The following is a 27,444-nucleotide window of genomic DNA, read 5'->3' as shown; positions in this document are numbered from 1 at the left end:
GTGCTAACCAAGAACCAAGCTGAGAGGTATAGTTAGTACCACTGCAGTTCCAATTAACCATTGAGCATCAAGAGACAGAAGTACTAAAATATATGCTGGAGGAAGGTAATAGGAAAGAGGGTAAGGGTAAGCAACAATACAGCAGAATTGAACCCAAATTATGTTTTTACTTGGTTTCAAATGGTGTGTGTGTGTGTGTGTGTGTGTGTGTGTGTGTGTGTGTGACAGTGAGAGAAAGAGAAAGACAGATACTCTACAGTGAATATCTGGAATTTGGCAAGTATTGCGATTCCAGACAAATGTTGAGAATGTCCAAAAACACCAAGGATACACTATCCAAAGTTTTACATTCTTAAAATAATAATAATAATAATAATAATAATAATAATAATAATAATAATTTCTTTAAAGTGTTTAAACTGGGTTGAATGTTGTATTTTTACATTCCTGTAATCTACCCTGGAATCTTATAGTGAAAGAAGAAAGAGAGAGAGAAGGAAGGAAGGAAGGAAGGAAGGAAGGAAGGAAGGAAGGAAGGAAGAAAGGAAAGAAAGAAAAAGAAAGAAAGAAAGAGGATCTGTCTGTATCCAAAAAGTAGGGAAATCTGTCATTTGTCTTTGAATGTTCCCCAGACATTCGTCTGGCATTGTCAACATCCATGTGCAAATGTCAGCATGTGCCACAGTCGGGTGATTCACTGGAAAGTCTACGCAGTCCTCCAGGATTTCGGCATCAAGAACCCGCTGACTCCTGTCCCCCACCCCCTCAGGTGCCCCTGGCTAGAGCAGAGTGCCCCTTGACTGGGATTAGGGAGCCCAGCAAATGCACACCCATGCCTCCATCTGGAGCCTGCTATGCAGCTAAACAGACATGTGAACATTTCCGAAACTCATGGGTACAACAACATCCTTGCCATCTTGATGGTTAGTAAATGAGACTGTAAGGCTCAGTCAGAGCATCAGAGGAATGTGAAGACTTGACTGAAGAATGACTTGTGACACAATGAAATGTAGCCTCATGAATGGCATGTTTCTTTCCAGAAAGGGTCAACAAACACCTGCGCCATAGATATGGGGATCTGTGCCTGGGTATTTGTCTGGCTTCATCAATTTTAGTTAGTTTGAGACCTCTGCAGTGAAACAGTGAGAGGTGCAGAAGCAACTGTTGTCCACCTCCAGCCACAGCAAAGAAGCTGTTCCCATCTCGTTCAAGTGGGATCTGGCAGTGATGCATACTGCTTCCCAAAAGCAACCTCACAACATTAGCAAAGCAGACCAACCTGGTGATGCTGTCAAGCTTATTTAGGGCCTCACCATCCATCATGTCCCTCTTTTAGGTTGCATTTAAGTGGCCTTTAGGACGCAGGTGGCAATGTGGTCTAAACCACAGAGCCTAGGGCTTGCCGATCAGAAGGTCAGTGGTTCGAATCTCCACAACAGGGTGAGCTCCCGTTGCTCGGTCCCTGCTCCTGCCAACCTAGCAGTTCAAAAGCACGTCAAAGTCCAAGTAGATAAATAGGTACCGCTCCGGCAGGAAGGTAAACAGTGTTTCCGTGCGCTGCTCTGGTTTGCCAGAAGCTGCTTAGTCATGCTGGCTACATGACCCGGAAGCTGTACATCAGCTCTTTTGGCCAGTAAAGCAAGATAAGCGCCACAACACCAGAGTTGGCCACAACTGGACCTAACTGTCAGGGGTACCTTTACCTTTAAGTTACCTTTGGAATTTTTTGTTTTTTGGAAGCATACCTCTAGAAATGTGATATACTGCGATGACAAATGGGGTTGAAAACACACACATCGTACAGGCACCCACCAGGTTTTGCTACCACTTATCATCAGCCACATACTTAATGGAAGATTTTACAGGTTTGGAAGATTTAGCGAAGCGAAACCAAGGAACGGGGATTTGCTAATTCCGTTTTCCAAAGTACGCTAGAGCATTTACATGCTTGCTCATCCCTTGTTGCTGTGTAACATTTGAAATGGCCCATAGTTATCAGACTCACCACAAACTGGATTGCTGATTGTTGGCCCAAAATGCTGTTAACAAGAACGACCCTCTACTTCCTTTTACAGCCTGTCGTTTCAGGTCCCTTCACTTGTTTTTTTAAAAAAGCATATGTGTACACAGAAGATGTGTCTGTACACGCACATACACAAGAAATGCAGCATATGAAGTTGAGACGTGTGTTTGCAAATACATGTCTTGTACAAGTTCCTTGCACCAGAGAGTGCCATAGCTCCTGGTCAAGTGAGCACAGTTAACCCAGGAATAATAGCTAGGCAGTGCATGAAACAACTCTTAGTTCTTCAGCTGGTTAAGAACAACTGGAATATTTAATGGTTGCGAGTTTGGTGATTTATTTATTTTTTAGAAAAGTAAAACCAGAAGAGAGGGAATTGGCTCGTTCCGCTTTCTGCATTTAGATGCTTGCTCGTTCCTCCCCACCCACCCAGGTGCATCCCTCGTCTCACACATTTTTTACAGAAGACCAGCCTTACAAAAGAGTGATAGGAAAGTACTGGTGGCAACAGCAGCCTGGAGCAAATGCACAGATTTGCAAAGGGATACTAGTGATAGAGTGGGCAGCCTTGGAAAAGAGAGAGCTCCACCAATGCACTATCTGAGCCAAACCAACATTATAGGTTTGTTGAGAGGATAAAGTAGGATAATACCATCTAGGATCACAGAATCATAGAACTGCAGAGATGGAAGGGACCGTGAAGATCTTCTAGTCCAACTCCCTGCAATGCAGGAATCTTTTGCCCAACATGGGGCTTGAACCCACAACCCTGAGACTGAATCCCATGTTCTACCAAGTGAGCCATCTCAGTCCGCAATGGGCATATGCGTGGCCCTGAACTACTTTGGCATAGTTAGTGGGTGGCTAGGAATAAGACAGATTCACATGAAAATGTGGGATGCGACAATGATGCATAAACACAACGGGAGTTGGGTAAGGTTATCTCTCCATCCCTTGCAACTCCATCCTCATGTAACATATCCTGAGTGGGTATGCAGGGGGTGTATGAAATATGGGAAGATTCATGTATACAGATGACAGGGTTGTATGTGGAAATAAATGGAGCCTATAAGCCAAACTGCATGTGTGCATTCTCTGAGTAAGTCACCAATGGTTGAGGTCGGGGGTGGCGAAGGGCCATAGCTCTGTGGCAGAGCATCTGCTTTGCATGCAGAAGGTCCCAGGTTCAATCTCCAGATAGGATTCCTGCCTGAAACCATGGACAGCCACTGTCTGCCAGTGTAGACAATACTGTGCTAGATGGGCTAATGGTTTTACTTTCTCCTATGACCCATCTACCATCTAAGCCAGGGGTTGTCAACCTGGTCCCTACTAGTGGGTGTTTCAGGATTCTAGGTGGGCAGCAGGGGGTTTTACGGCACAAGCTGAATCCTCCTTCCATCGAGCACTGGTGGGCCGTAAGGAAATTTTACCATCAAGAAAGATGCATTAGTGTGCGGTAGGTATAAAAAGGTTGACTACCCCTGATCTAGGCAAATGAGGAAAGGCGGTAGCTCAGAGGTACCTCGAGTTACAAACGCCTCAGGTTACAAATGTATCTGCATTCAGAAAGTCCCAGGTTCAATCCCCAGCATCTTCAGGTTGGGCTGGGATGGAATAACCCCTGCCTGAAAACCTGGAGAGCCACTGCCAGTCAGAGTAGACAATGCTGAGCTACATAGACCAAGGTGGCTTCTTATGTTGCTGATGCGCAAACATACATCTCAAGTGAGTGCAGAAATCTGGAACAGCAGAGAAATCCAGGATGTTACATGAACAAGGCAGAGGCAGAAGATGTCATTCACCATTGTGTCCATGGTGCTGGGTGCACAAAGAGAGACACATTCTTGGCATGCCAATTCCTTTGTGTGTGTGTAGAAAATTTAAAAAACCTCCATAAGAAACTGAAATCAGCCATTGTCAAAAATGCACAGGAACTTAGGAATGGAAACAAGCGTAGGTAATTCTAAGGACAGTTACAAGTGTGTGGGAAAGGAAAGGAAACTGGTGCCTGTCTATATTAGTGAGTGTGCAAGATGCTCAGAAGGCATAACAAGAAGTCCTTTAGTAAGCATAAGAAAAGGAGGAAAGAAAGAAAGAAAGGGGCTGAAGATCTGAGGCAGAGCAATGTGAAAGGGAAAAGAGGGAGATCAGGGACTGGGGCGTTTAAAGCGCTGGAAATCAAAGAGAAGTCGGAGCAGTGGAATGAACAGAGTCCCGAACTTAGAGCAAGGAGATCCAGGTTCAAATCCCCAGTCATCTGTGAAGCTTACTGGGTGATCTGAGCCAGTCACCCCCCTCAGCCCAGAGTACTTTACAGGGCTGTCGTAAGGATAAAATGAGGCTGGGCTGTTGCCCATCTCTGAGCTCCTCTGAGGAAGGGCAGAATGCAAATGCAACCAAGGCTGTGTATACACCATATATTTAAAATAAGTCCCCCCCCCCTCCTGCCCACAGAAAACAAAGAATCCTGGGAACTGCAGCTACAGTTCCCAGCACCCTTAAACTACAGTTCCAAATATTCTTTCGGAAGGTGTTTTAAAGGTGTTACCACAACAAAAAAGGTGGATTTGGGTAACTAATTATTACCGTTTTGCTGTATGGAAGAGCATAATGATCAGTTGGTTATGTGTCAATTGCCACGTTTCTCTCCCAATACATGGATCAGGAAGCAGAGATGTGCCAATCAACTTCCATTCACATCTCAGCCTGCATTCTTGATGTTAAAACTAGTCCCTTAGTACTGCTTTCATATGTTAAGGAAGCTCATCTGTGTCAGAAAGCACATGGAACTTGTGCATAGATACTCATTTGTTTAATTTGATTGTGTGTTGTTGCTGCAACATGGGTGGAGGGGAGCACCACCCATGTGCAAAACATGTCCAAACATACCTGTCCCCCTGACAGAGATGTACCTGACCCAAAAGCAAAATCAACCTGATACTTCTATGACTCACAGACACTGCAAGCAGCAGTTGTCGCTGGTGTCTGATACTCAGAGGTATACCACCTTTGAATATGGAGGTTTGTTTTCACTATTGTGGTCAATACCCAGCTGTTACACTCCACACATCCAACCACAGAAGAGCCATGGTAGCTCCTGGCTGCCACCATACAATGGCCAGACAATGCGCCAAGAGGCCCCATGCAATCAGCCAACACTTGTGTTTAAGAAGAACGGGAGACAAGCCCTCTTGTTGCAGACTGAGGATCCAGCTTCCATCTCCTAACAAGAGCTAGGCAGATGCCTCCAAAAGGCCCAGAAGCAGGGGGACTTCCAAGCAATAGCTTCTCTAACACATTCAACAGTATTCTGACATACGGAGCTGCCTTTATACCAAGGCAGACCACTGGGTTCATCTAGCTCAGTATTGTCCACACTGACTGGCAGTGGATTTCTAGGGTTTCAGGCAGGGGACATTCCCAGCCCTACCTGGAGATGCCAGGGAATGAACCTGGGACCTTCTGCCCGCCAGGCAAATGCTCTACCTCTGAGCCTTTCCACAAGGGGCATTAGACACCAGAGTCCAAAGAGCCACCAAGACTAACAGAGCTCACCTCTCCCCAGTGATAGGAGCATCAGAACAGGAGACCAGACAGAGGTCCAGCTAGTCAGAACCCTCCAATCGCAGTGGCCTATCAGACGCCTTACAAGTAAGCCTACAGCCGGGCAGGGAACCAAACAGCCCACCCCGGTTTTCGCAGGGGTCCATATCCCCCAAACCCGGAGCAAGCCCGCCACCCCTCGCCTCCCCCACCAGCGACCAGCCCACCTGGTTTCCTCCTCCGCCTTTTCTTGGAGCCGAATAGCTTGACCCTGGAGAAGACGCTGAGCTTCTTCTTGTCGGCACAGCTGGTCTTGGTCTTGCTGGGGCTGCTGACACATTTGCAGGCGTTGGACTTCTCCCGCTCCCTCGCTTGCCTCTTTTGTCGGATCAGGGAGCTGGCGATGGCTGCTGCCATAGCCGCCACCCTGGAGGGTCAGACGTCGGGGTTGCGGGGGCTGCCTGCGGGGGGAGCCCCCAGCATGCTGCTCTCGCCTCCCCTCGGAAAAAAATTAATAAACGACGCGAGGCCTGGCGTGACAGGAGGCCAGGCCACCTCCCGCTTCGCAAGAAAGGTGGGGCAGCCGCCTGTTGGGGGCCGCGCGGGGAGCGGTGCGTTCGGGCGCCTTTCGGTTTGCGGAGCTGCCCCGACTATGCCGCCCAGCCCCGATCCCTTCCTGTGGGTAGAGTAGAGGGAAAGGGGTGGAAAAGAATCCTCCTCAAACTTGGCCCCGGACTGAAAAGTTGCCTGCCCACTCAGCGAAGAGAGGAAGCCAACAGGTCCCTCGACGTCTCCAAATGCTCCCTTGGCGCAGCATTGGCGCTGTCGGGCCCTGAGGGCGCCTCGCGCCGAAGCTTCGTCCCCTTTCCCCTTTCTTTCGACCACTGGCAGTCACCCCTTTAGGAACTCGGAGGGAGACAGGGAGGTGGAGAGAAAGAGAGAGGCACGGGGGAGCGCCCGGGCTGCTGTCCGTTCCCTTCTTGGAAATGTGGGCACCAGTTGTGGCGTCTTCTTCAGTAAGTTCTCCAAGCTGCTGCTGCGTGCGGGGCTGTCCGGGTCCCTCGGGGAGCGCCAGAGGATTGGCACGGGCTCTCCTCAAACCGGGAGCGGTAGCCGCAGCATCTCCCAAATCCTCCTCCTGGCTTTGGCGTGTTTTCGGATGGAAGATTGGGAGGGGGGTGCGGGTGAGAGAAGCTGGGTTTTCCTTCGACAGCAGCACCTGCAAAAAAAGGCAGCAGCAGGACTAACGGAGGCTGCGCTCTCTTTGCCAGGAGCCGCACGGCGACGCAGCAAAGCCCCTCAGCAGCACAGCTCAGCAACCCCCTCCTTTTCAGCAAATGCAGAAATCGGACTAAGAGCGAAGGGAGCCGAGGAGGAGGATGAAGCACAAGAAGAAGAAGAAGGGGAGGGGGCGAAGCAGCTTGGAGGCAGACGCAGCTGTGGCTAGAGGAGGCGTCCGTCTCCCTGGGTAGGTAGAGAGGGGGGGGCGAGAGGGCGAGGACAGCCCCTCTAAGCAAGAAGCGCCTCTCGGTGGGGAAAGAGGCAGCAGACACCCAAACAGACGTGACTTGCGTTAGAAAGAACTTCGAAGAGCTAGGATGCCGAGTGGCAGGGGAAAGGTGGGGGCGGGGGCACGCGTCGTGAGAAACCCGTCAGGCGGGCACGCTTGGGAGGCGATGGGTGTCGAGGGAAAAGGAGCAGGAGGAGGACTCAGCGGCTGGCTCGGAGCAAACGATCCACCTTTGAATCTTGCACTTGCATCTTCCTCGTTCTCATCCTGTGGGGAAGCTCACACCAGCAAGGCGTTAAGGAGTCAAGGCATCCCACCGAAGCCAGCAGAAGACAATAAAAAAAAATTAAGGAGGAGAAGGATGGTGGGTTGGCAAACCCCACAAAATATGCACCCAAATTTAGCCACATGCCCTCACCTCAGAACACAGTGATAAAAGAACTGGTTGCAGTGCCCCAGGAAAGGAAAACAATCAGGGTCCTTCTGGGTTTTAAGAAGGGGCAAGGAGCTAGTTCCTCAGGAAGGCTTTCCCCAAACTGGGGAAGGCTTTCCCTGCAGCATGATTTTGGTGAGGGGGTGATTATAAGCTCCTAGTAAGCAGAGACCTTTTGCCTCTCCAATTTTGCTTTTGAGTTTTCTCCGTACGCCTGCAGAGCTGACTTGCTTCTCCATTCCAACATGTGAAAAGTGGCCCTGCTTTCCATTTCCAAATATTAGCCTGGTAGCAAACAGGGGCAGTTTAAAATAAACCCTTAGTGATTTCTTGAATGCAGAGAAGCCAGGCAAAAAATTCCATCAAAACGTTCAAACAACAGAATCTGGATTGAAGTGTGTGGTTCTTCTGAGAAATCAGAACACTGATCTAAAAACAGCTGGCTGTCGAGCTTTTGACCAATCAGCCGCATGTTCATCCAGAATGAGGAAATGGTCTTTCTTGCCATAAGCACATTAATGAGTGTTTGACTTCCTCACTACATCTGTGTCCTCTCGAACAGCTAAGCCCTTCTTGCCAAGTCATCTCCTGAGATGTCATCAAAGCCAAATACACAGACGCAGGGTTGGTTGCAGGGCTTCAAGACTACTGATCCTGTGATGCTGTGAACACTGGACAAAGTATGCACATACCAGGACAGTGCTTACAGAAAGAATCAAAGAAGTTGGAAGAGACCCCGAGGGTCATCCAGCACAACCCTCTGCAATGCAGGAATCATAGCTAAAGAATCCATGACAGATGGCCACCCAACCTCTGTTTAAAAACGTCCAGTGAAGGAGATCCAGCCACCTTATCTACAAGGTACTATAATGCATCCAATTCCAAGCAGAAACTTGTGTGATGATAACTGGGACCCAAATTACAAAGAGAAATTGAGACAGGCAAAAGTGAATTGATTCATTTGTCGTACTCTCGGTCATCACCTGCCTTCTCATGCCACCATTGCAAGAAGCCTCTGTTATGATCAACAGCCACTCCTTTCTTCTTTCTCAGAAATTTCTTCTGCCATCTTCAGGGAACCAGTGAAGTTGTCAGAGTGTCAGACAAGGACCTTGGAGACCAACTTTCAAATCCCACTTTGGTAATGAAGCCATCTGTGTGACTTGGGTCAGTCATCATCTCTTAGCCTGACCTACCTCACAGGGTCGTTGTGAGGAAAGAACAGGGAGGCGAGAACTAAGTATACTGCTTTGAGTTCCTTTGGAGGAAAGGTGGAATACAAATGTAATAATAAAACAATAAAAATATCCTAGATGGAAAGTACAGAGTAAGTTTTTGAGATCTTCGGTGAAGGTCTAGGCACATCAGAGGGGAGCGATTCAAATGCAGAGCCTGCCTGCCCACACCTGAGAATGGAAACAGTGATTGCATCAAGGCTTGCAGCTGGTATTGCGAAAGTGCAAATTGTTGTTGTTAATTCAATTTATATACTGCCCCTTATCCAAAGATCTGCGGGCAGTGTACAACATTAAAAAGATAATTTACATAGCATAATAATGAAAGCCAATCATAGGAATAGTTATAACAACAGTCTCCCCCCCCCCAAGATTTATTTATTTATTTAAAGAAACATGGATAGTTTAATGGCCAAAGAGGAATGTTTTTGCCTGCAGCTTAAAGATATGTAATGATGGCACATGAAAAAGGGCCTCAGATAATGATCACAGGGTTAGGGTTGGTTCATATGGGGAGAGGCGGTCCTTGACGTATTGCGGTCCTGAGCCATTTAAGGCTTATAGGTCAAAACCAGCACTTTGAATTGGGCCTGGGAACTAATTGGCAGCCTGTGCAGTCAGGCCAGCATCAGGGTAATATGCTCAACTTGTCTTGCCCCAGTGAGGAACTTGGCCATCAAATTTTGCACCAGCTGAAGTTTCCAAACCATCTTCAGATGCAGCCCCACAAATGACATGTTGCAGCAATCAAATATGTAGTTCAGTGGTGTCATTAAGAAAGAATATTGGTTTGCGATCAACAGCTAGGCACTTTTCTCCAGTTTTTACACATAAGCAACTGAAAATCACTCTGCAAAATCCAAGACTTGTCGATGGGCTTATGTCATTTCATGCATAATTCACAGGGTTAAGCTTATATTGGTAAAACCAACTGCTCACCTAGACTCCTCTGACAGCCACTGTGTTATAATGGCTAGAGTTTAGGGACAAAATGGGTCCAGATTCCAGTCCCTGGTCAGACAAGTTGATTCTTTGGGTAGCTACAACCTTTTTTTTAAGCTTAGCTGACCTCAGGTTTATTGTGGGACTAAACAGGAGTGACCACGAGCACACCAGTGCAAGGCCCTGATTCAAAATTCAACAAATTGGTGGCTTCAAAGAGACAAAGTGGCAATGGTGTTTTGGGGAGCTGTTTTAAAAATATTTTATTATGCTTATATACTGTATTTTTTGCTCTATAAGACTCACTTTTTCCCTCCTAAAAAGTAAGGGGAAATGTGTGTGCGCCTTATGGAGTGAATGCAGGCTGCGCAGCTATCCCAGAAGCCAGAACAGCAAGCGGGATTGCTGCTTTCACTGCGCTGCAATCCCTCTTGCTGCTCTGGCTTCTGAGATTCAGAATATTTTTTCCCCCTTGTTTTCCTCCTCCAAAAACTAGGTGCATCTTATGGTCTGGTGCATCTTATAGAGCAAAAAATACGGTATACCACACTTTCTCCATAGTAAGTCCAGGGCAGTGGAGAAAGCAATTAAAATACCATAATTTACAACAGGGGTGGGAAGCCCCTAGCCTGGGAGCTAATATATGTGCCACCCAGGACACACCAAAAGCCACACTCCCTCACGCTAGGAGACATCCTTCACCAGCCTGCTCTGCACCCTTCCTCAGTGCTTTGCCTGACTGGTCTGTGCCCTTGAACTATGCAAATGCCTCTTGCTTGACTGTTTGAAGGACAGAGAGGGGTATTTGTGTGTTCATGTATACACACTCTGACTTTCGTATGGCTGGAATGTGTAATTTGCTGTATTCTGAACTATTTAGATAGTTATTTTATACTGTACACTTTGTTTTACACGACTTTTTTTAAAACATTGTTAAGTGGTATATACACTTGCTAGCTAAATAAGGAAGGAAGGAAGGAAGGAAGGAAGGAAGGAAGGAAGGAAGGAAGAACAGGCTTCAAAGGGGTTGAGCCCCTTGGAGAGTCCCTTAGTACCTCACGGTAACATGAAAGCTGTGTTCGAGAGTCCCTGGCTGTCATGCATGGCAATTAAAGAGATGCATTTCAAGATGCCAAGTTGCCAAGATCCATTCCCACTGGCAGTAGCCAGGAATCATCAATGCTACATTTGCAAGGCTGCCAAATGACAGTGTAAGTGCATAATGCCAAAACCGTTCCCGTATTTCTCTTTGCATGGATAAAATGAAGTCTGGTTAATTCAGCCTAACATTACAGACATGGCTGTTTCAGTAAATGACAGCCCCACTAGGGACACGCTGTTCACAGAGGGACTTCTCTTTTGCTTTCGGAGTCACCCACAGTTCCAAATCAAATTGCTAGCCATTCTAACATTTACAAAGTTTGTTCAGGATTATTCAGGAGCAGGAGTTGCAATAGGCTGGGTGCGGGGAGGTGCAGGAGATGTGTGGGTTGTTAGGAACCAAGAGACATTATCACATGTCCCATCTGCACTATACCTTTAAGTAAGAAACATGCCACTTTAAACAAGCATGGCTCTGCTCCGCCCCCCCCAGAGAATACTGGAAACTGTAGTTTTGTTAGGAGACCCCTGTGCATACAGCTACAGTTCTCAGAGTGAGTTACACACCAATCTCTCTTCCTTGAGAACTTTGGGAACTGTAGCTCTGCGAGGGGAAGAGTGGAGCCCAAGAGGCCACAGCAGCCATAACAAGCTACAGTTCCCATGAGTTTTTAATGTGCTATGATGCTGCTTTAAACGCATGGTGCAGATGGGGTGACTGTTCAAGAACATATTCCAGGCAGGCAAAAGCACTCAAGGATGCTGATGAGGGGCTTGGTTTTAGCCCCCGGGCCTGAGGATCCCCCCCTCCAGTTATTATAGAGTACTTTCAGATGTTTAAGCACTTCACATACATTGTTGTACAATCCTTACAATGTCCCTATCAGGTAAAGGTAAAGGGACCCCTGGCCGACTCTGGGGTTGTGGCACTCATCTCGCTTTATTGGCCGAGGGAGCCAGCGTACAGCTTCCAGGTCATGTGGCCAGCATGACTAAGCCGCTTCTGGCGAACCAGAGCAGCGCACGGAAACACCATTAACCTTCCGCCGGAGTGGTACCTATTTATCTACTTGCACTTTGACGTGCTTTCGAACAGCTAGGTTTGCAGGAGCAGGGACCGAGCAATGGGAGCTCACCCTGTCGCAGGGATTTGAACTGCCGACCTTCTGATCGGCAAGCCCTAGGCTCTGTGGTTTAGAGACAGCACCTCCCGCAGCGCCACCCGCTTCCCTATCAGGTAGGCCAGCATTATCCTCAGACTGCAGATGGCCATATTAAATCTGGAGTTAAATGAGATCTAGAGCTTTGGTTCACATGCTATATAACAGGCATGTCCAACCAGCAGATCACGATCTACCAGTAGATCCCCGGCTGATCCTGGTAGATCGTGGGACCCTTATCAATCATGGGATGAAATAAAGTTTACCAAAAGTTAACAAATAAAAGCTGAAGAATTCTGGGCAATCCTACCCCCCAAAAGTTCAACAACTCTGGGCAATCCACCCACCCCACACACGCTCCTCCTCCCTCCAATGACAATGGGTACATCACTGCCATTTTTTTACACTGAGAGTAGATTGCAGTCTTTTGGGAGTTGGATGTGCCTGCTACATAACAATAGCGACAACAATAATGCATTTCTGTTTAGCGAAAGAGAACAGGTACGTTTGGCCACCAAGGACAACATACAAGCACTTTGTTGCCTCTGTGCTACCTTGTGAATGTCAAAATAAGAAAAAAGGTTATTTTACAGTGTGCTCATCCAACACAAGAAAACAACTCCTCATCGACTTCCCTTTCATATTCAAGCCAGAAGCTCATTGGTAGTTTGTCAACGGGAATTAAGAGGATGAACATTTATTACGATCATTTTTGAAAAGAAGTGTTGCATTTATCTCTTCCTAAGAAATAGGACAGAAAAGTTGTTTTCAGATTATGCCATCAATTTGAGGTTTCAGCAGTGGAATCTATAGCTGGAATGGAGGAAGACTAAATGCATTCTGATGCATTAAACTCTGCATGGACAATGGACTCACTGTAATATTGTGGTTGAAACTCTATGCACAAAACACAATGCAACTCTTACAAACACACACGCACACCAGTTTGTAATATTTCCCCTGTGCCTCCTCCCTTATAAGCGAAACCCACAACCACAACAAAACAACTTTGGGTTAGGAGAACAACAAGCTTTTAGGCCAGGGATGAGGAGCTTCCAAGGTCCTCCTGATGTTGTTGAACTGCACCTTCCATCAGCACCAGCTAGGGTGGCCAATGGTCAGAAATGATGAAAGCTGAAGTCCAACAACATCTGGGGAACAAAGGGCCCCCCATCCTTCACTAGGAAGATATTATACAACCCTTCATCCTTTGTTTTCTTTTCACATTCCAAATTTGCCTTTTGATTTCAAATGCATGAGTCACAAACAGAATTGTAGAGTTGGAAGAGACCCCAAATATCATCTAGTTCAAACTCCTGCAACGAAGGAATCTTATCCATGACAGATGGCCACCCAACCTCTGCTTACAAAGCACCAAGGAAGGTGAGTCCACCACATCCCGAGGGAGAGTGTTCTACTGTTGAACAGCTCTTATGGTCAGAAAGTTCTTTCTTATGTTTATTCAGAATCTCACTTCTTGGAGCTTGAATCCATTGGTTTGAGTCCTACCATCCAGAGCAGGAGTAAAAAAAAGTTTGCTCCATATCCCACATGACAACCCTTTAGATATTGGAAGATGCCTATCACAACTCCTCTCAGTCTGGTCTTTTCTAAAAAATACCCAACCCTACCATTCATCATCAGGCATAGTTTCCAGATCCTTATTCATCTTGGTCACCCTCCTCTGCACACCTTCCAGTTTGTCAGTATCCTTAAGTTGTGGTGCCCAGAACTGGACACAGTACTCCAGCTGGGGTCTGACCAAGGCAGAGTAGAACAGGAGTATTATTTCCCTTAATCTGCACTCTAGACTTCTGTTGATGCAGCCTAGTATAGCATTAGTTTTTCTTGCTGCTGCATCACACTGTTGACTCATCTTAATTAGTGGTTTACTAAGACTCCTAGATGGGATGCGGGTGGCGCTGTGGGTAAAACCTCAGTGCCTAGGGCTTGCCGATCGCATGGTCGGCGGTTTGAATCCCCGTGGCGGGGTGCGCTCCCGTTGCTCGGTCCCAGTGCCTGCCAACCTAGCAGTTCGAAAGCACCCCTAAGTGCAAGTAGATAAATAGGTACCGCTTTCTAGCGGGAAGGTAAACGGCGTTTCCGTGTGCTGCGCTGGTGCCGGCTCGCCGGAGCAGCTTCGTCACGCTGGCCACGTGACCCAGAAGTGTCTCCGGACAGTGCTGGCCCCCAGCCTCTTAAGTGAGATGGGTGCACAACCCTAGAGTCGGACACGACTGGCTCATATGGGCAGGGTTACCTTTACCTTTTAAGACTCCTAGACCCTTTTCACATACACTACTGGCAAGATTGCTGAAACATTCACAAAATTTGCTTTGAAGGTCTAATGTCTACCTGCAATTTTGGTACTACTAGACATTCAGCAGAATGATAGAATCATGGTTCCCTTCTATTGTATGTTGCCATGTCACAGTATGACATCTCTGCACATTGTGCCACTGATTTTAATGGATGCTATGTTGTCTTCCTATGTTCTGTTCTGCCCTAAAGTACATGGCTCTGTTATGATTTGGCATAACCATCAGCTACAGAGACCAGAACATGAGCAACAGTGTTAAGACTATGACTCTTTAAAGACCTCAAGAGGAATTCAGCATAGGGCTAAGTCCTTTAGCAGTGTACTAGTGGAATGGCTTGTGCAAAGGATGGTGCAGCGAGCCAGCATGGTTCTCACGGCTGACCCCAATACTTCCTACTAGCATAACTGTTCTGCTAGAATCAACCATGATTCTTGCCCTTATGCTAGTGCAACTGTTCTTGTGCTGACGGTTAGAGAACATTGAGTCAGGGCCCTCAGTCATTAGTCCTTCATCTGGGAACAAGATGTGCTCTCAGGCAACAACCTGGTGTCCTTCAGAGTCTATAACAAAGCGCTGTTTGTTACAGTAGTACAGGGATGGGGGAAATAGTCTCATATCGAGGGCTATGCTTCCTTATGGGCAAACTTCCAAGGGTCACATGCCTCTACTGAGTATGGCTAAAGTATGCAGAGTATGGTAGACTACATCCCAGCTGCACACCCCTCCATCCTCCATCCAAACAAACAAGCAAAAGGCATTGTCACAGTTCTAGAACATAACCCAGCTAGGCAAAAGCAATCAAAGAGGTAATGGAACAGTGCCTGAGTGTGGCATTACCTGGGCAGGATGTGGGAATGGATTTAGATACCAGGAGCGGACATATTGTTTAGCTATGATCCTTCCTTGCTTATGTTAGTGAGATCAGCAGAGGAGCATCCTTTATAGCTTTAAACTTAGAAGCTAAGACAAGGTTGATTTAACCTTCTAGAAACAATAATCCAGGATGCCTTAAGACAGACTGGATTTTCCTGGTATTACTGTATATACTCGTGTATAGGCCAACTTTTTCAGCACAATTTTTATGCTGAAAAAGCTCCCCTCGGCTTATACTTGAGTGAGGGTCTCACCCAAGCACATTTCCAGCAGCCCCTCGTCGGAGCAAGCTGTTTGCTGCCGCCGCTCGTGCTGCCACCACTTTGCCAAGCCCTTGCGAGCGGCGGAGGCTGTTGTCGGCAGAGGAGGAGCCCTTTCAGACTACTTGTTCTTCCTCCACCACTGCCACCACCAGCCTCTGCCTCTCAGCAGCACCCTAGGTAGGCAGCACCCTAGGTAGGACGGGAGGGGCCGGGGGAGAGAGAGAAGCCCCCTCTGCCGTGTGTGCATGCGTGCACATACACATGCACTCCAGCCCACCAGGAGGTTTGTGGTGTGGTGAACCGGCTTATACTTGAGTCAATAAGTTTTTCCAGTTTTTTGTGGTAAAATTGGATGCCTCAGCTTATATCCAGGTCGGCTTATACTTGAGTATATACGGTACCCCTTTTCTCCACCTTAAAAACAACAATCACACACACATTGTTTTGTGAAGAAATAAAAACAGCATTTACTTACATAATCTAGGTCTTGAAGCAGCAATTACAGTAGCAAAACAAAACCAGACTCATAAATTCTATCTAAGTAACAAAAGAACAACATGTAAGTTCAAAAATGGTTTCTGAGCTGCAGAGCTCAGACATGCAGGTGTGGTCAGCTTGGAGGCATGACGAAGAAACAGGAGGCTGCCCAGGAAGTAAGGAAGTATATAGTATTACAGCTTCCTGCCAAGGCAGACAAAGGAAGTGATGTCACAGAATTCTCTCTAGCATTTTTTACAGAAAAGATCTGTGAGCCTTAGCTCCTTAATGTGCCTATTCCTGTAACAAACATGAATTGTTGGTTTGACTGCAATAATGTCCCACATAGGAGGGGTGTGGTTTGGGCAGAGTTCAAGGGGTCATTTAGAGAGGACTGGAGGGCTGCATCTGACCCACAAACAGGAGTCTCTTCACCCCACTGCAGTAGAAACTAGAGTGAAGTCAAACTTTGGCAGCTGCAGTGTTTGTTCAAATCATGGTGCTCCATTTGACCTGCTGCAAACCTACCCATATAATGTGTTCTTGTCATAACACTTAGCCATTTTTATAGGCTGGTGGTGGTAGTGGAGGGGTACTGGAGGTGGGGGTTTGGTTTAGATTTGGTGGTGGTGATGATTAATAGTAATAATATGCTCCCTTTCATTTCATTGAATCATTTAATTGTAAAGTCGGAAGGGACCCAAAGTGTCATAGAGTCCAACCCCCAATCACAAAATCAAGAATGGCTTCTTAAACTGCATCATGAAAACTAACTTACAGTTGGGGAAAGCTTTCAGTTCCACACTGACATATTCAGAAAAGGCATGTGGTATGGGCATCATGAGGCCATCCCATTTCAGAATGCATTGAGGGAAGAATGCATTGAGGCAGAATCACATGAGGGAATGCTTGCTCACATAGAAACTGGGCAAATGCTGGGAAGTCGGAGAGAAGGTTCAGCATGTCACCATTTCCCTGACATGTTCATTTTACATGTGTGGGACCTGCCCACCCCCCAACAGAAGCATTCATTCATAAGATCTCTCCAACGGAAGTCTTTATAGTTTGGAGTGTGCTGATTTTACGAACTGGCCTGGAGGTAGAGATGGATGAATCTGTTGGTTTTGATTTCTCTCAATCCCCTCCCCACCCATGTCATAAGTTCAGTTCTCCATATTTCCAATTGTGTGATTTTTAAGAACCTCCTGGATGTTTATCAACATTTTAGCGTGAATTCCTCGCAATACAGACACTTTTTTTGTATGCATTTTTCCTTAATACACATTTCCCCCCCAATCAGCGCCCCCTAATACAATGCAAATGTGTATGTTATTTTCAGTTTTTATGCATATGTTGCCCCAGAATATCCATTTTTATACACCTCACTTGCCTGGAGAACTGCAAAATTCAGTGAAGTGCAGATTTTGAAGGATGCCTGTGTTTCACTTCTCGTGTTGTTTTCAAAAGTGTGAATGCGGTAGGCTTGCGTCTAAATGCAAACAGAATCTGATTTCTCTCCCTACCTGGAAGCCACAATTCACAACTCACACTAACATAGTTCCAGTAATTTTGATGCAGAACCATGCAAATAAACCTAGGAGGGCTGTCAGGGGAGGATTTTAGGATGGAAGTCCAGAGCCCCGCTCAGCAGATCAGGAAGGAGCGCCCTCAAGCAGAGGCTTACTACATTTTGCAATCAATGAACAAATGCACATTACCATCTAAAGAGGATAATCCCCCTGTACCAAACCATTAAATCTGAAGTCTAAAATTACCCAGCTGCACCAGTGAATCAACCCCTGAAGAGGAGAAGCTATCCTATGACTGCTAAGCAACATTCATTTAAACTAGCCTGACATGCAACCTAATATTTTTGTATTTTTATCGTGTTCTGTAGCAAAGGCCAGAAATAATAATAATAATAATAATAATAATAATAATAATAATAATATGCACATTTATTTGAACATGTCCCACTGTGACAGGATTGCAGCTGTGGCACAGAATCATATGCAGGTTTAAACAGAAGTAAGTTCAATGGAGCTTACTCCCAAGTAAACGTGTTTAGGAGTGAGGCTACTTATTAGGATTTCAGTGCTAGAAGCCAAGTTGCTGATTTCTTCTGAGTTTAACTTTTCTTTTCTTTACTAAGGAAAAGTTGAACCAAGTTCAGCTTTATTAAAACAGCTGTCTTTCAGACAAATTTTCCATTTGAGAAAATTCATCATTTTCTTAACTGCATTTTTAGGGTAGTGATAGCACTGTGAAACATTTTTGTCAACAACTAGCAAAACAGCCTGTGAATATCAGGCTATTTTCTATTTAATACCTTTGTATTTAATAACTTTGTATTGCAGATGGAGGTGTCAGTCTCTTTACTAATGCATTTTGACCCAAGTATTCACTGTTCACAATAGACATATGAGGTGTATTATTACTACCACGACTTCTTTTTTTGCTCAACTACAGAATTTTAAAAAATCCAAGGAAATAACAGATTTGGAAATTATATATACATGAGGGTATTTCAGTGGCTATCTAGAGAAAAAAGATTGTTGTAGGAATTGTTGGGGTGGTTTTTCTATCTCCGCAAAGGGCGTTGGTTCAACTGGTAATTTGATCATTTCACATAACCAAATGGTTATTTTTTGCATTAAGGGAATACAATATGTGCCGGCATGATGTTGCAGCTGATAAATTTGTATGGAAACAAACTTTTGCTTAGAAACATACCATTTAGCTTATGTACAATTGTATTTGAATTAAATTATTTTTGTTTGTTTTCAAAGTCATGTAGTTATAGACATAGTTGCAATGTTACTCTCCGACTACAAATTAATGGGACCTCAAAATAAACAGACATGACATCAGAATATTAATATAATTTGTAACTATATGTTGCAATGAGAATTAAAATCTGAGAAAGCCTTTGTAAGAAATATTCACCAGCATGCATACTTCATGTGTGGGCAGAGGTAACTGTATCAGTCTCTCTTATATTTCTGTATCAAAACTAGAATCACATCTTGGGGAAAGAAGGCATGTTTGAAAACTGAGAAAGCATATTCGCCATCTCATCAGTATACCCAGATGCCTTCTGCCATACAGTCCATAATGGTGGCTGCTTCTGCAGGTGATTTCAAAAATAAAATTCATTTATGGAGCAGCTGGATCAAATATGTGACATTAAATCTCTCTCTCTCTCTCTCTCTCTCTCTCTCTCTCTCTCTCTCTCTCTCTCACACACACACACACACACACACACACACACACACACAAAATATGGTGAGGATATGAGTTAATTTCCACCATCAAAAACAAGGCTTTCCAAAATCTTTGGTAGCTGCCAGCCTTTCCCCAAAGTTTCTCCCCTCCAAATGCTCCTTCTTCTATCCATCTTACCTGAATAAGACTTCCTTATTCCCAGAGCCATATTTCCAGAGGAGCTGCTGCTGCTGCTCCTTTCAGTCCCAGCCTGTATATGAGAGCGAGCTCAGAGAAAGTTTAAAGGCATATTTAAAGTATTCTCTAAGGTACTGGCCAGAAACATCTTTGTGGTATACACAGAGATCATTAATGGGCATTAGAAGCAGTAGACCATTACGACTTTCAGCAGTCATTAAAAATGCATAGCCTCCAAGAGTCGTTTTCTGGCAAACTTGGAACCATTTCTTGGACATTGGTTGGTGCCGCCTCTTCTGTGATCTTTTGCTTAAATGTGTTATTTTGCAAATGGCAGGGTTTTTTTCCTTCCTAGAACAGTGAAGTAAAAGGCGGGAGGGGGAGAGAAAAAATACCCATCAACTGTAACCAGATCCCAGATTACATTAGGCCTTCATGATGTGTCTTTGTGCTGCTGTATTTCTTTTGCAGCTTTCATGGCTTTTTAGAGGCAAAACTGCACATTACTTTGGTTTTGTTTAAGCTGAATTATTGATGGGCAATGAACACTACCAGGAGTAATAGTAAACATTGACAAGAATCACTCCTGCTGAACGTTCTGATTTAATTACCACCTGGGCAACTCTCTCTTTGTTAAGAACATATGAAGAGCTTGCTGGTTTGGGTCAATGGATCCCCTACCCCAGCATCCAGTTCTCACAGTGGCCCAGCTGGTGCTTTTGGGAAGCCTGCAAGCAGGACCTGTGTACGAGAGAACCTCTCCCCTCCTGTCATTCATAAGCATATTGCCTCTCACCATGGAGGAATGGCTAGTAGCCACTGCCAGTCAGTGTAGACGGTAGAGAGCAATGTGGATCAATGGTTTGATCTGGCATCAGGCAGGTTTCTATGTTGCTTCACATTGCCATTCGGGTCCCGCACCCCCAGCACAAGCATGGCTTGGTGAGCTGGCTTTGCTCTTGCCTGCTGCAACATATTGGGGGGGGGGGTGTATTTCAGAGCAGCTGCTGGCTCTGTGTTGGAGCCCCCCTTCAGCATGGCACAGAAAACACGTTTGGTTCAGCTGCCCTCAGAGCACATCTCACCACAATTCATTTCATGTCCTCAAGCTGTTTTATTAAATAAGGCCAGTTACTTTTCACAGCTGCTGTTTCATCCTTTCATTTTAAATCACCACACTTTTACCATATGGTTGTGTTGGTACCCTCCAGATGCCAACAGGACAGAGACTCAGCTGGTGTAAATGAGCGTGCACCTTTGCTTTTTTTGCACCAAGTTAACACCTGGGTGCATGTTTTGTCAGCCTCAGAGCTGTTTTTATAATGTGGAGTACTCCGTTGCATCAGTTCAAGAGCAAATGAAACCCTCAGTGCTAAATTGATCCCAGCAGCCGGAACAACTCAGAAGCAACGCAAACAAAGTAGCCTTCATATTAAAGCCAGTGGTTTAAAATGGCTTAATTGAGAAAGCCACTGTGAAGTGATGGTAAGAGCAGCAGTGAGAGTGTCAGACCCAGGAACGTTCAGGCCTCTGCCCCTGCCCCTTTGGACTTTCCCCACCTCATGCACAGACACACTCACTTCACCCAGGCTATACCCCTTAGCAACCCTCCTTCACACCCTCTTCAAGTGTTTTTGCCTTGGTGGAGCATAGAGAGGTTTGTAAGTGAGGGTGTTTAGAAACTAGCCCACTTTTGCCTCTGGCTTCACGGACCACTGGTAAGTGGTCTCTGGAATGTTGTGCAGGTTAGAAGGCACCCCTTTGGCCAAAGAAGGTCCCAAGGAAGGAACACTGGACTGGGATTGGGGACGGGTGGAGCTGGGTTTCCATAAGGCTCACAGAGTGACACTGACCACATTCACACCATACATTTAGAACAGCCATGGCTTCTCCCAAAGAATCCTGGGAGCTGAGAGGGTTCTGAGAGTTGTTGGGAGGTCCCTGCTTGCTTCAGAGATCTCAGGGTTCCCTGTGAAGAGGTACTGATTGTTAATCCACTAAGAATTCAACAGGTATGTGGCACATCCTCTCCCCCCCCTCTCTCTCTCTCACACACATACTTTACCTCTGTGTGGCAAGGCAGGAGCATGTGTCTAAAAGTGCTATTTATATTCACTTGCAAGTACATGCAGACAGATCATTAGGGGTGCATGCACCCAAGCTGGATGTCTGCGAGAGTCCGGTTCGTGAAAGCAGAATACATTTTCCCTGTGTGGTCCCTCACCATATGCAAAGGGAAATGGTGAGGAAGCTTCACATCTGCTAACAGAGAGGGCTCCAGCCTCTCACTTGAAACAAAGCCCTTCTCAGCCAGCACATTTGCAGCTGCTGTGAATCAAGTAGCAGGAGAAAGTGTCACCTGAAATGGAGTCATTGCTCCCCAGCCAGTAGAGATGCAAAAGTTGAAAGCACATCTACCAGCTCCAGCTGGGTCCATTTTAGGTAAGAAGCTGGAGCCCTCTACAGCTGTACACACACCAGGTAAGCCCCGCCCGGCATAACTGTTCACATGACACAGTGCACACACACCATTTGAATGGCAGTCCCCATCAACTTTGTGGGAGCCTGGCCTCCTCAAATATTTTGGCCCCCACAGCCCCTAGAAGTTGGCTCCTCTGACACACACAGGCGCACCCACCTGGCATTCACTGAATACATCAGAGAGGGTTGGAATATACCTCCTAGCTATGCACAGAGAAATGTTGACCATGTACAAAGAGGCTGTTCTTTTGGTGTTGGTATGAAATGTGGGCAATGTGTGGACATTTAGGTGTGCATCGGGTTTCTTCATGTGAGCAACAACTCTGGTTGGCCAAGAACTTCTCCACATGAGCAGGAACCTTCAATGCCCACCAGAAGACCATTCTGTTATTTATAGTCAGGGCTCCAAGAATCTTCAAATCCCCCAGGAACCCTAGCTGTAAGCGGTGGTTAAGAACATAGGAACATAAGAAGAGCCTGCTGGATCAGGCCAATGGACCACTTAACTGCAGCACCCTGTTCTCACAGTGGCCAAGCAGGTGCTTTTAGGAAGCCTGTGAGCAGGACCTGAGGACATGAGCAATTCTCCCCTCTCTTCCCCCTCTCCATGCCATCTGTAATATTATAAATTTCTATCCTCTTGTCTCTCACTCTCTAAACTGAAAGAGTCCCAAACACTACAAGATTTCTTCCAACCCCTTGATCCCTTTCATTCCCTTTTCTGAACCTTTCCCAACTCTATGGTATCCTTTCTGAGGTGAGGCAACCAGAACCACATGCAGTATTCCAAATGCAGCCACACAACAGAGTTGCATGATGGCATTGTGATATTGGCAATTTCAGTCCCTAGCATGGGATTTGCCTTTTTCACAGCTGCTGCACATGGGATTGACATTTTCACCGAGCCATCCACTAGGACAAGATGCCAACAACAACAGTGCCAAATTTGGATTGGCTCCAAAATGAGTGCTCTCTTGTTCTCTCTCCCCATCATTTGGAAGAGAAGGGGATAAACCAGCTTATTTCTGAGCCAATTGGGCATGAGTCATAGTAAGTCCATTCACCATTAATTCTAACTAAGCCTGTGTATGTGTAACTGAAATCAGTGCAGAGTCTTCCCTTGTTATCTCCCCTTCCTCTCTAGTTCTCCCATGCTGATTTTCAAACTGTAAGCTTGTTGGGCAGAGACCCGTTCTCTTGCAGAGTGAAAGCACCATCCACACTGACAACACCGCTGGTAACAATATTACTCTCAAACCAATAATAGTCCGTCCAATTCAAGCATGAAACAAAATTAAAAAGTAGGACTCGTGCAGCTTACACCCCCCACACAAACACACCTCGACCTCACTTGTGGCAGAATCTCAGCCAAACTCAGCTGCGGGTTGCAGATGGATTCAGCTTTTTCTTTTGTAAAGTTTTTCATTCCTAAAGAGTGGGAGCTAATCCACTTGTCTCCCTCTGCCCCCTGGTGGTAAAACTAGGCAACCTCTGCATTTTAAATCAATGCGTTCCATAAATTTTGACACTTACGGCTTATCCACACTTGCATTTTGCTCCCTTCTTTCCCGCGCTTTAAGGCTCCATATCTCAACATTGTATTTTGGTTTGTTTCTATGTTTGTTTTCCCCAGAACTTTCCCCACAAAATGTGGATTGCCATTTGCTCCAAGGAGGCTTAAAGAGCAGGTTTTCCCAGGAAACCTCTGGGACAAAACGGGGGGATGGGGGGGCTTGAACATGGAGTTTTAACGTATGGACCATGCCTGGAAGGAGTGAAAGAAAGGTAAGTGTAAATAAACCCTTATTTTGGAAAGGGTCAATGGCTCATCAGCATAACAGTACTTGTGATTTATACATATCTCTTATGAGCCTGTGGCCTTACAGATGTTGTCAGGCTCTAGCCCCCATCAGACCCAGCCAACATGGCCAATAGTCATGGATGATGGGAGTTGTAGTCTAGCAACATATTGAGGGCCCCAGGTCTGCTATCCCAGCATTAATAAAGGTAAAGGTAAAGGGACCCCTGACCCTTAGGTCCAGTTGTGGCTGACTCTGGGGTTGCGGCGCTCATCTCGCTTTATTGGCCGAGGGAGCTGGTGTACAGCTTCCGGGTCATGTGGCCAGCATGACTAAGCCACTTCTGGTGAACCACAGCAGTGCATGGAAATGCCGTTTACCTTCCCGCCGGAGCGGTACCTATTTATCTACTTGCACTTTGACGTGCTTTCGAACTGCTAGGTTGGCAGGAGCAGGGACTGAGCAACGGGAGCTCACCCCGTCGCGGGGATTCGAACCGCTGACCTTCTGATCGGCAAGTCCTAGGTTGTGTGGTTTAACCCACAGCGCCACCCATGTCCCTCCCCAGCATTAATACTTTACAGCAAAAAGAGGCTTTTGATGTGGTTTGCAAGAAATCATCCAACATAAATGACGCTCAAAATCTAGGACAGGAGCAGAAGTGGCATGGTGTCTATATCAAATGTTCTGATAGCATTTCCTGCTCTCATTCTTGTTCTTCACTGGTGCCTTACCAGGCAAGGACTCCCACTCAGGACCTCTGTGGAAAGCAAGTAAGGCTGGAGCTTGTTCAGACTATGGGGGAAGAAGCCACCCCTTACTCAAGATGGGGCTGTGTTCTCCCCAAAGGAGCTGGTTTGGCGAGTCTTGTCCACCTTGATTGGCAGCAGCAACCCTGGGACAATAGCAGGGCCCCTTCCCAATGCCAACTAGCCAAGATTCATTTCACTAAATATGCCGTGTGTGTGTGTGTGTGTGTGTGTGTGTGTGGATTTTGAACTTGAAACTTTTGCATGCAAAGTGCAGGATCTTCTGTTGCTTTCTGACCTTCTTTGTATATGCCCTTCCTCCTCAATTTCTAGGTCATGGCTCTGAACAAAGGTCCATTTTCCAGTTTCATTTGGTGTACCTGCTCCTCCTGGATGATCTAGAACAGGGGTCAGCAAACTTTTTCGGCAGGGGGCCAGTCCACTGTCCCTCAGACCTTGTGGGGGGCTGGACTATATTTTTTTTTGGGGGGGGGAATGAACAAATTCCTATGCCCCACAAATAACCAAGAGATGCATTTTAAATAAAAGGACACATTATACTCATGTAAAAACATGCTGATTCCTGGACTGTCCGCAGGCCAGATTTAGAAGGCGATTGGGCCGGATCCGGCCCCCGGGCCTTAGTTTGCCTACCCATGATCTAGAACTTGCCTCAGCTTATATATACCTCAGCGACATCTAGATCAGACTGCTGTAGTACTTTCTGCAGGCATCTACCCACGAATCCTGCTCAGCAACAATTTCTTAAAAGTGCCGTAGAACATTAACTAGAGTTGGCTGTAAAGATCTTTAACTGGAGTTTCATCTTACCTTGAGGATTTTTTAAAAGTGTAAGTTTATGGGGGTTTTATTATTATTATACTGCTTAATATAGTTTCATTGATTTGGCTGTAAACTGCTCACCTTTGATTTTTTAAAGAAGAAGGCAATTCTGTGATGGGGGAATTCACTGAAAGTGGATGGGAGCATTGCAGGCAAGCAGGTTTATTTATTTATTTATTTATTTATTTATTTATTTATTTATTTATTTATACCCCGCCCATCTGTCTGGGCTTCAATAAAAGCTTCCCTAAACAGAGCTGCCTTCAGATGTCTTCTAAAAGTCTGGTAGTTGTTGTTCTCTTTGACATCTGGTGGGAGGGCATTCCACAGGGAGGGTGCCACTACCAAGAAGGCCCTCTGCCTGGTTCCCTGTAACTTGGCTTCTCGCAGTGAGGGAACTGCCAGAAGGCCCTCGGCGCTGGACCTCAGTGTCCGGGTAGGATGATGGGGGTGGAGACGCTCCTTCAGATATGCTGGACCGAGGCCATTTAGGGCTTTAAAGATTAGCACCAACACTTTCAATTGTGCTCAGAAACATACTGGAAGCCAATGTAGATCTTTCAAGACCGGTGTTATGTGGTCTCGGCGGCAGCTCCCAGTGACCAGTCTAGCTGCCGCATTCTGGGTTAGTTGAAGTTCCTGGGTCACCTTCAAAGGTAGCCCCACATAGAGCGCATTGCAGTAGTCCAAGCGGGAGATAACTAGAGCATGCACCACTCTGGCAAGACAGTCCGCAGGCAGATAGGGTCTCAGCCTGCATTCCAGATGGAGCTGGTAAACAGCTGCCCTGGACACAGAATTGACCTGTGCCTCCATGGACAGCTGTGAGTCCAAAATGACTCCCAGGCTGTGCACCTGGTCCTTCATGGGCACAGTTATCCCATTCAGGACCAGGGAGTCCTCCACACCCACCTGCCTCATGGCCCCCCAAAACAGTACTTCTGTCTTGTCAGGATTCAACCTCAATCTGTCAGCTGCCATCCATCTTCCAACTGCCTCCAGACACTGACACAGGACCTTCACCGCCTTCACTGGTTCTGATTTGAAAGAGAGGTAGAACTGGGTATCATCCACATACTGATGAACACCCAGTCCAAACCTCCTGATGATCTCTCCCAGCGGCTGCATGTAGATGTTGAAAAGCATGGGGGAGAGGACAGAACCTGAGAGCCCAGGGGTCTGAACACTCATCCCCCACCACCACTTTCTGAACACAGCCCAGGAGGAAGGAGCAGAAACACTGTATAACAGTGCCCCCAGCTCCCAGCTCCTCTAGATGGTCCAGAAGGATGTTATGGTTGATGGTGTCAAAAGCCGCTGAGAGATCCAGCAGAACTAGGAAACAGCTCTCACCTTTGCCCCTAGCCCGCTGGAGATCATCGACCAGTGCGACCCAAGGCCGTTTCAGTCCCATGGAGGCCTGAATCCTGACTGGAAGGGATCCAAATGGTCCGCTTCTTCCAGGCGTGCCTGGAGTTGTTCAGCAACCACTCGCTCAATCACCTTGCCCAAGAATGGAAGATTTGAGACTGGACGATAATTGGCCATCGTGGCCGCATCTAAAGTTGGTTTTCTAAGAAGCGGTTTAATAACCGCCTCTTTCAGCAGGTCTGGGAAGGCTCCCTCACGGAAGGAAGCATTCACTACCCCACGAAACCCATCGCCCAGCCCTTCCCAGCTAGCTTTTATAAGCCAGGATGGGCAAGGATCCAGGAGACAAGTGGTTGGTTTCACTCGTCCAAGCAGCCTGTCCACATCCTCGGAGGTAACAGATTGGAATTGATCCCACAAAACTTGACTAGGCAGGACTCTAGCACTCTCCCGCCCCGGCCCTGCTCCCACGGTTGAGTCTACCTCTTCTCAAATCTGAGCGACTTTATCTGCACAAAACTTTGCAAAATCATTGCAGGAAATCATGTGGCCCGTACTGGGCCCTGATGGAGCAGGTGGTTCCGCTAAATTGCGAACCACCTGAAAGAGTCTCCTGCTGCTGTTTTCTACAGATGCAATAGAGGTGGTGAAGAAAGTCTTCTTTGCTGTCGCTATTGCCACTTGGTAGGCTCGACATTGAGCTCTAACCCGCGTCTAGTCAGATTCCGAACAGGTTATCCGCCACCGGCGCTCTAGCCGTCTCAACAAATGTTTCATTGCTTTCAGATCCGTGGAAAACCAAGGGGCTGTCTGGGCTCCATGCAATCAGAGAGGGCGCTTCAGAGCCAGACAGTTAATAGCCCTGGTTAACTCCGCATTCCAGTGGGCCACCAGGGAATCAGCTGAAAGGCCATC

At 46.5% G+C, this 27,444-nt stretch overlaps 1 protein-coding gene across 4 annotated transcripts in view; it reads right to left on the bottom strand.

Annotated features, from left to right (window-relative positions):
• Positions 1-27,444, bottom strand: part of FGF13 (fibroblast growth factor 13) — a 233,385-nt gene that overhangs the window by 37,006 nt on the left and 168,935 nt on the right. Inside the window, exon 1 of one of the 4 annotated variants that reach the window (XM_028714686.2) lies at positions 5,797-7,086. The exons of the other annotated variants lie outside the window; for them this stretch is intronic. Within the exon in view, the coding sequence (XP_028570519.1) occupies positions 5,797-5,986 (190 nt within the window). The 5' untranslated portion in view covers positions 5,987-7,086. Of the gene's footprint in view, positions 1-5,796; positions 7,087-27,444 lie in introns of those variants that run through there. 4 annotated transcript variants of the gene reach the window in all.

Source organism: Podarcis muralis, chromosome Z (assembly GCF_964188315.1).
Source record: "Podarcis muralis chromosome Z, rPodMur119.hap1.1, whole genome shotgun sequence".
Classification (NCBI taxonomy): Eukaryota; Metazoa; Chordata; class Lepidosauria; order Squamata; family Lacertidae; genus Podarcis; species Podarcis muralis.
Note: the sequence above shows the minus strand (reverse complement) of the source record. Positions and strands in the feature narration are given on the sequence as shown.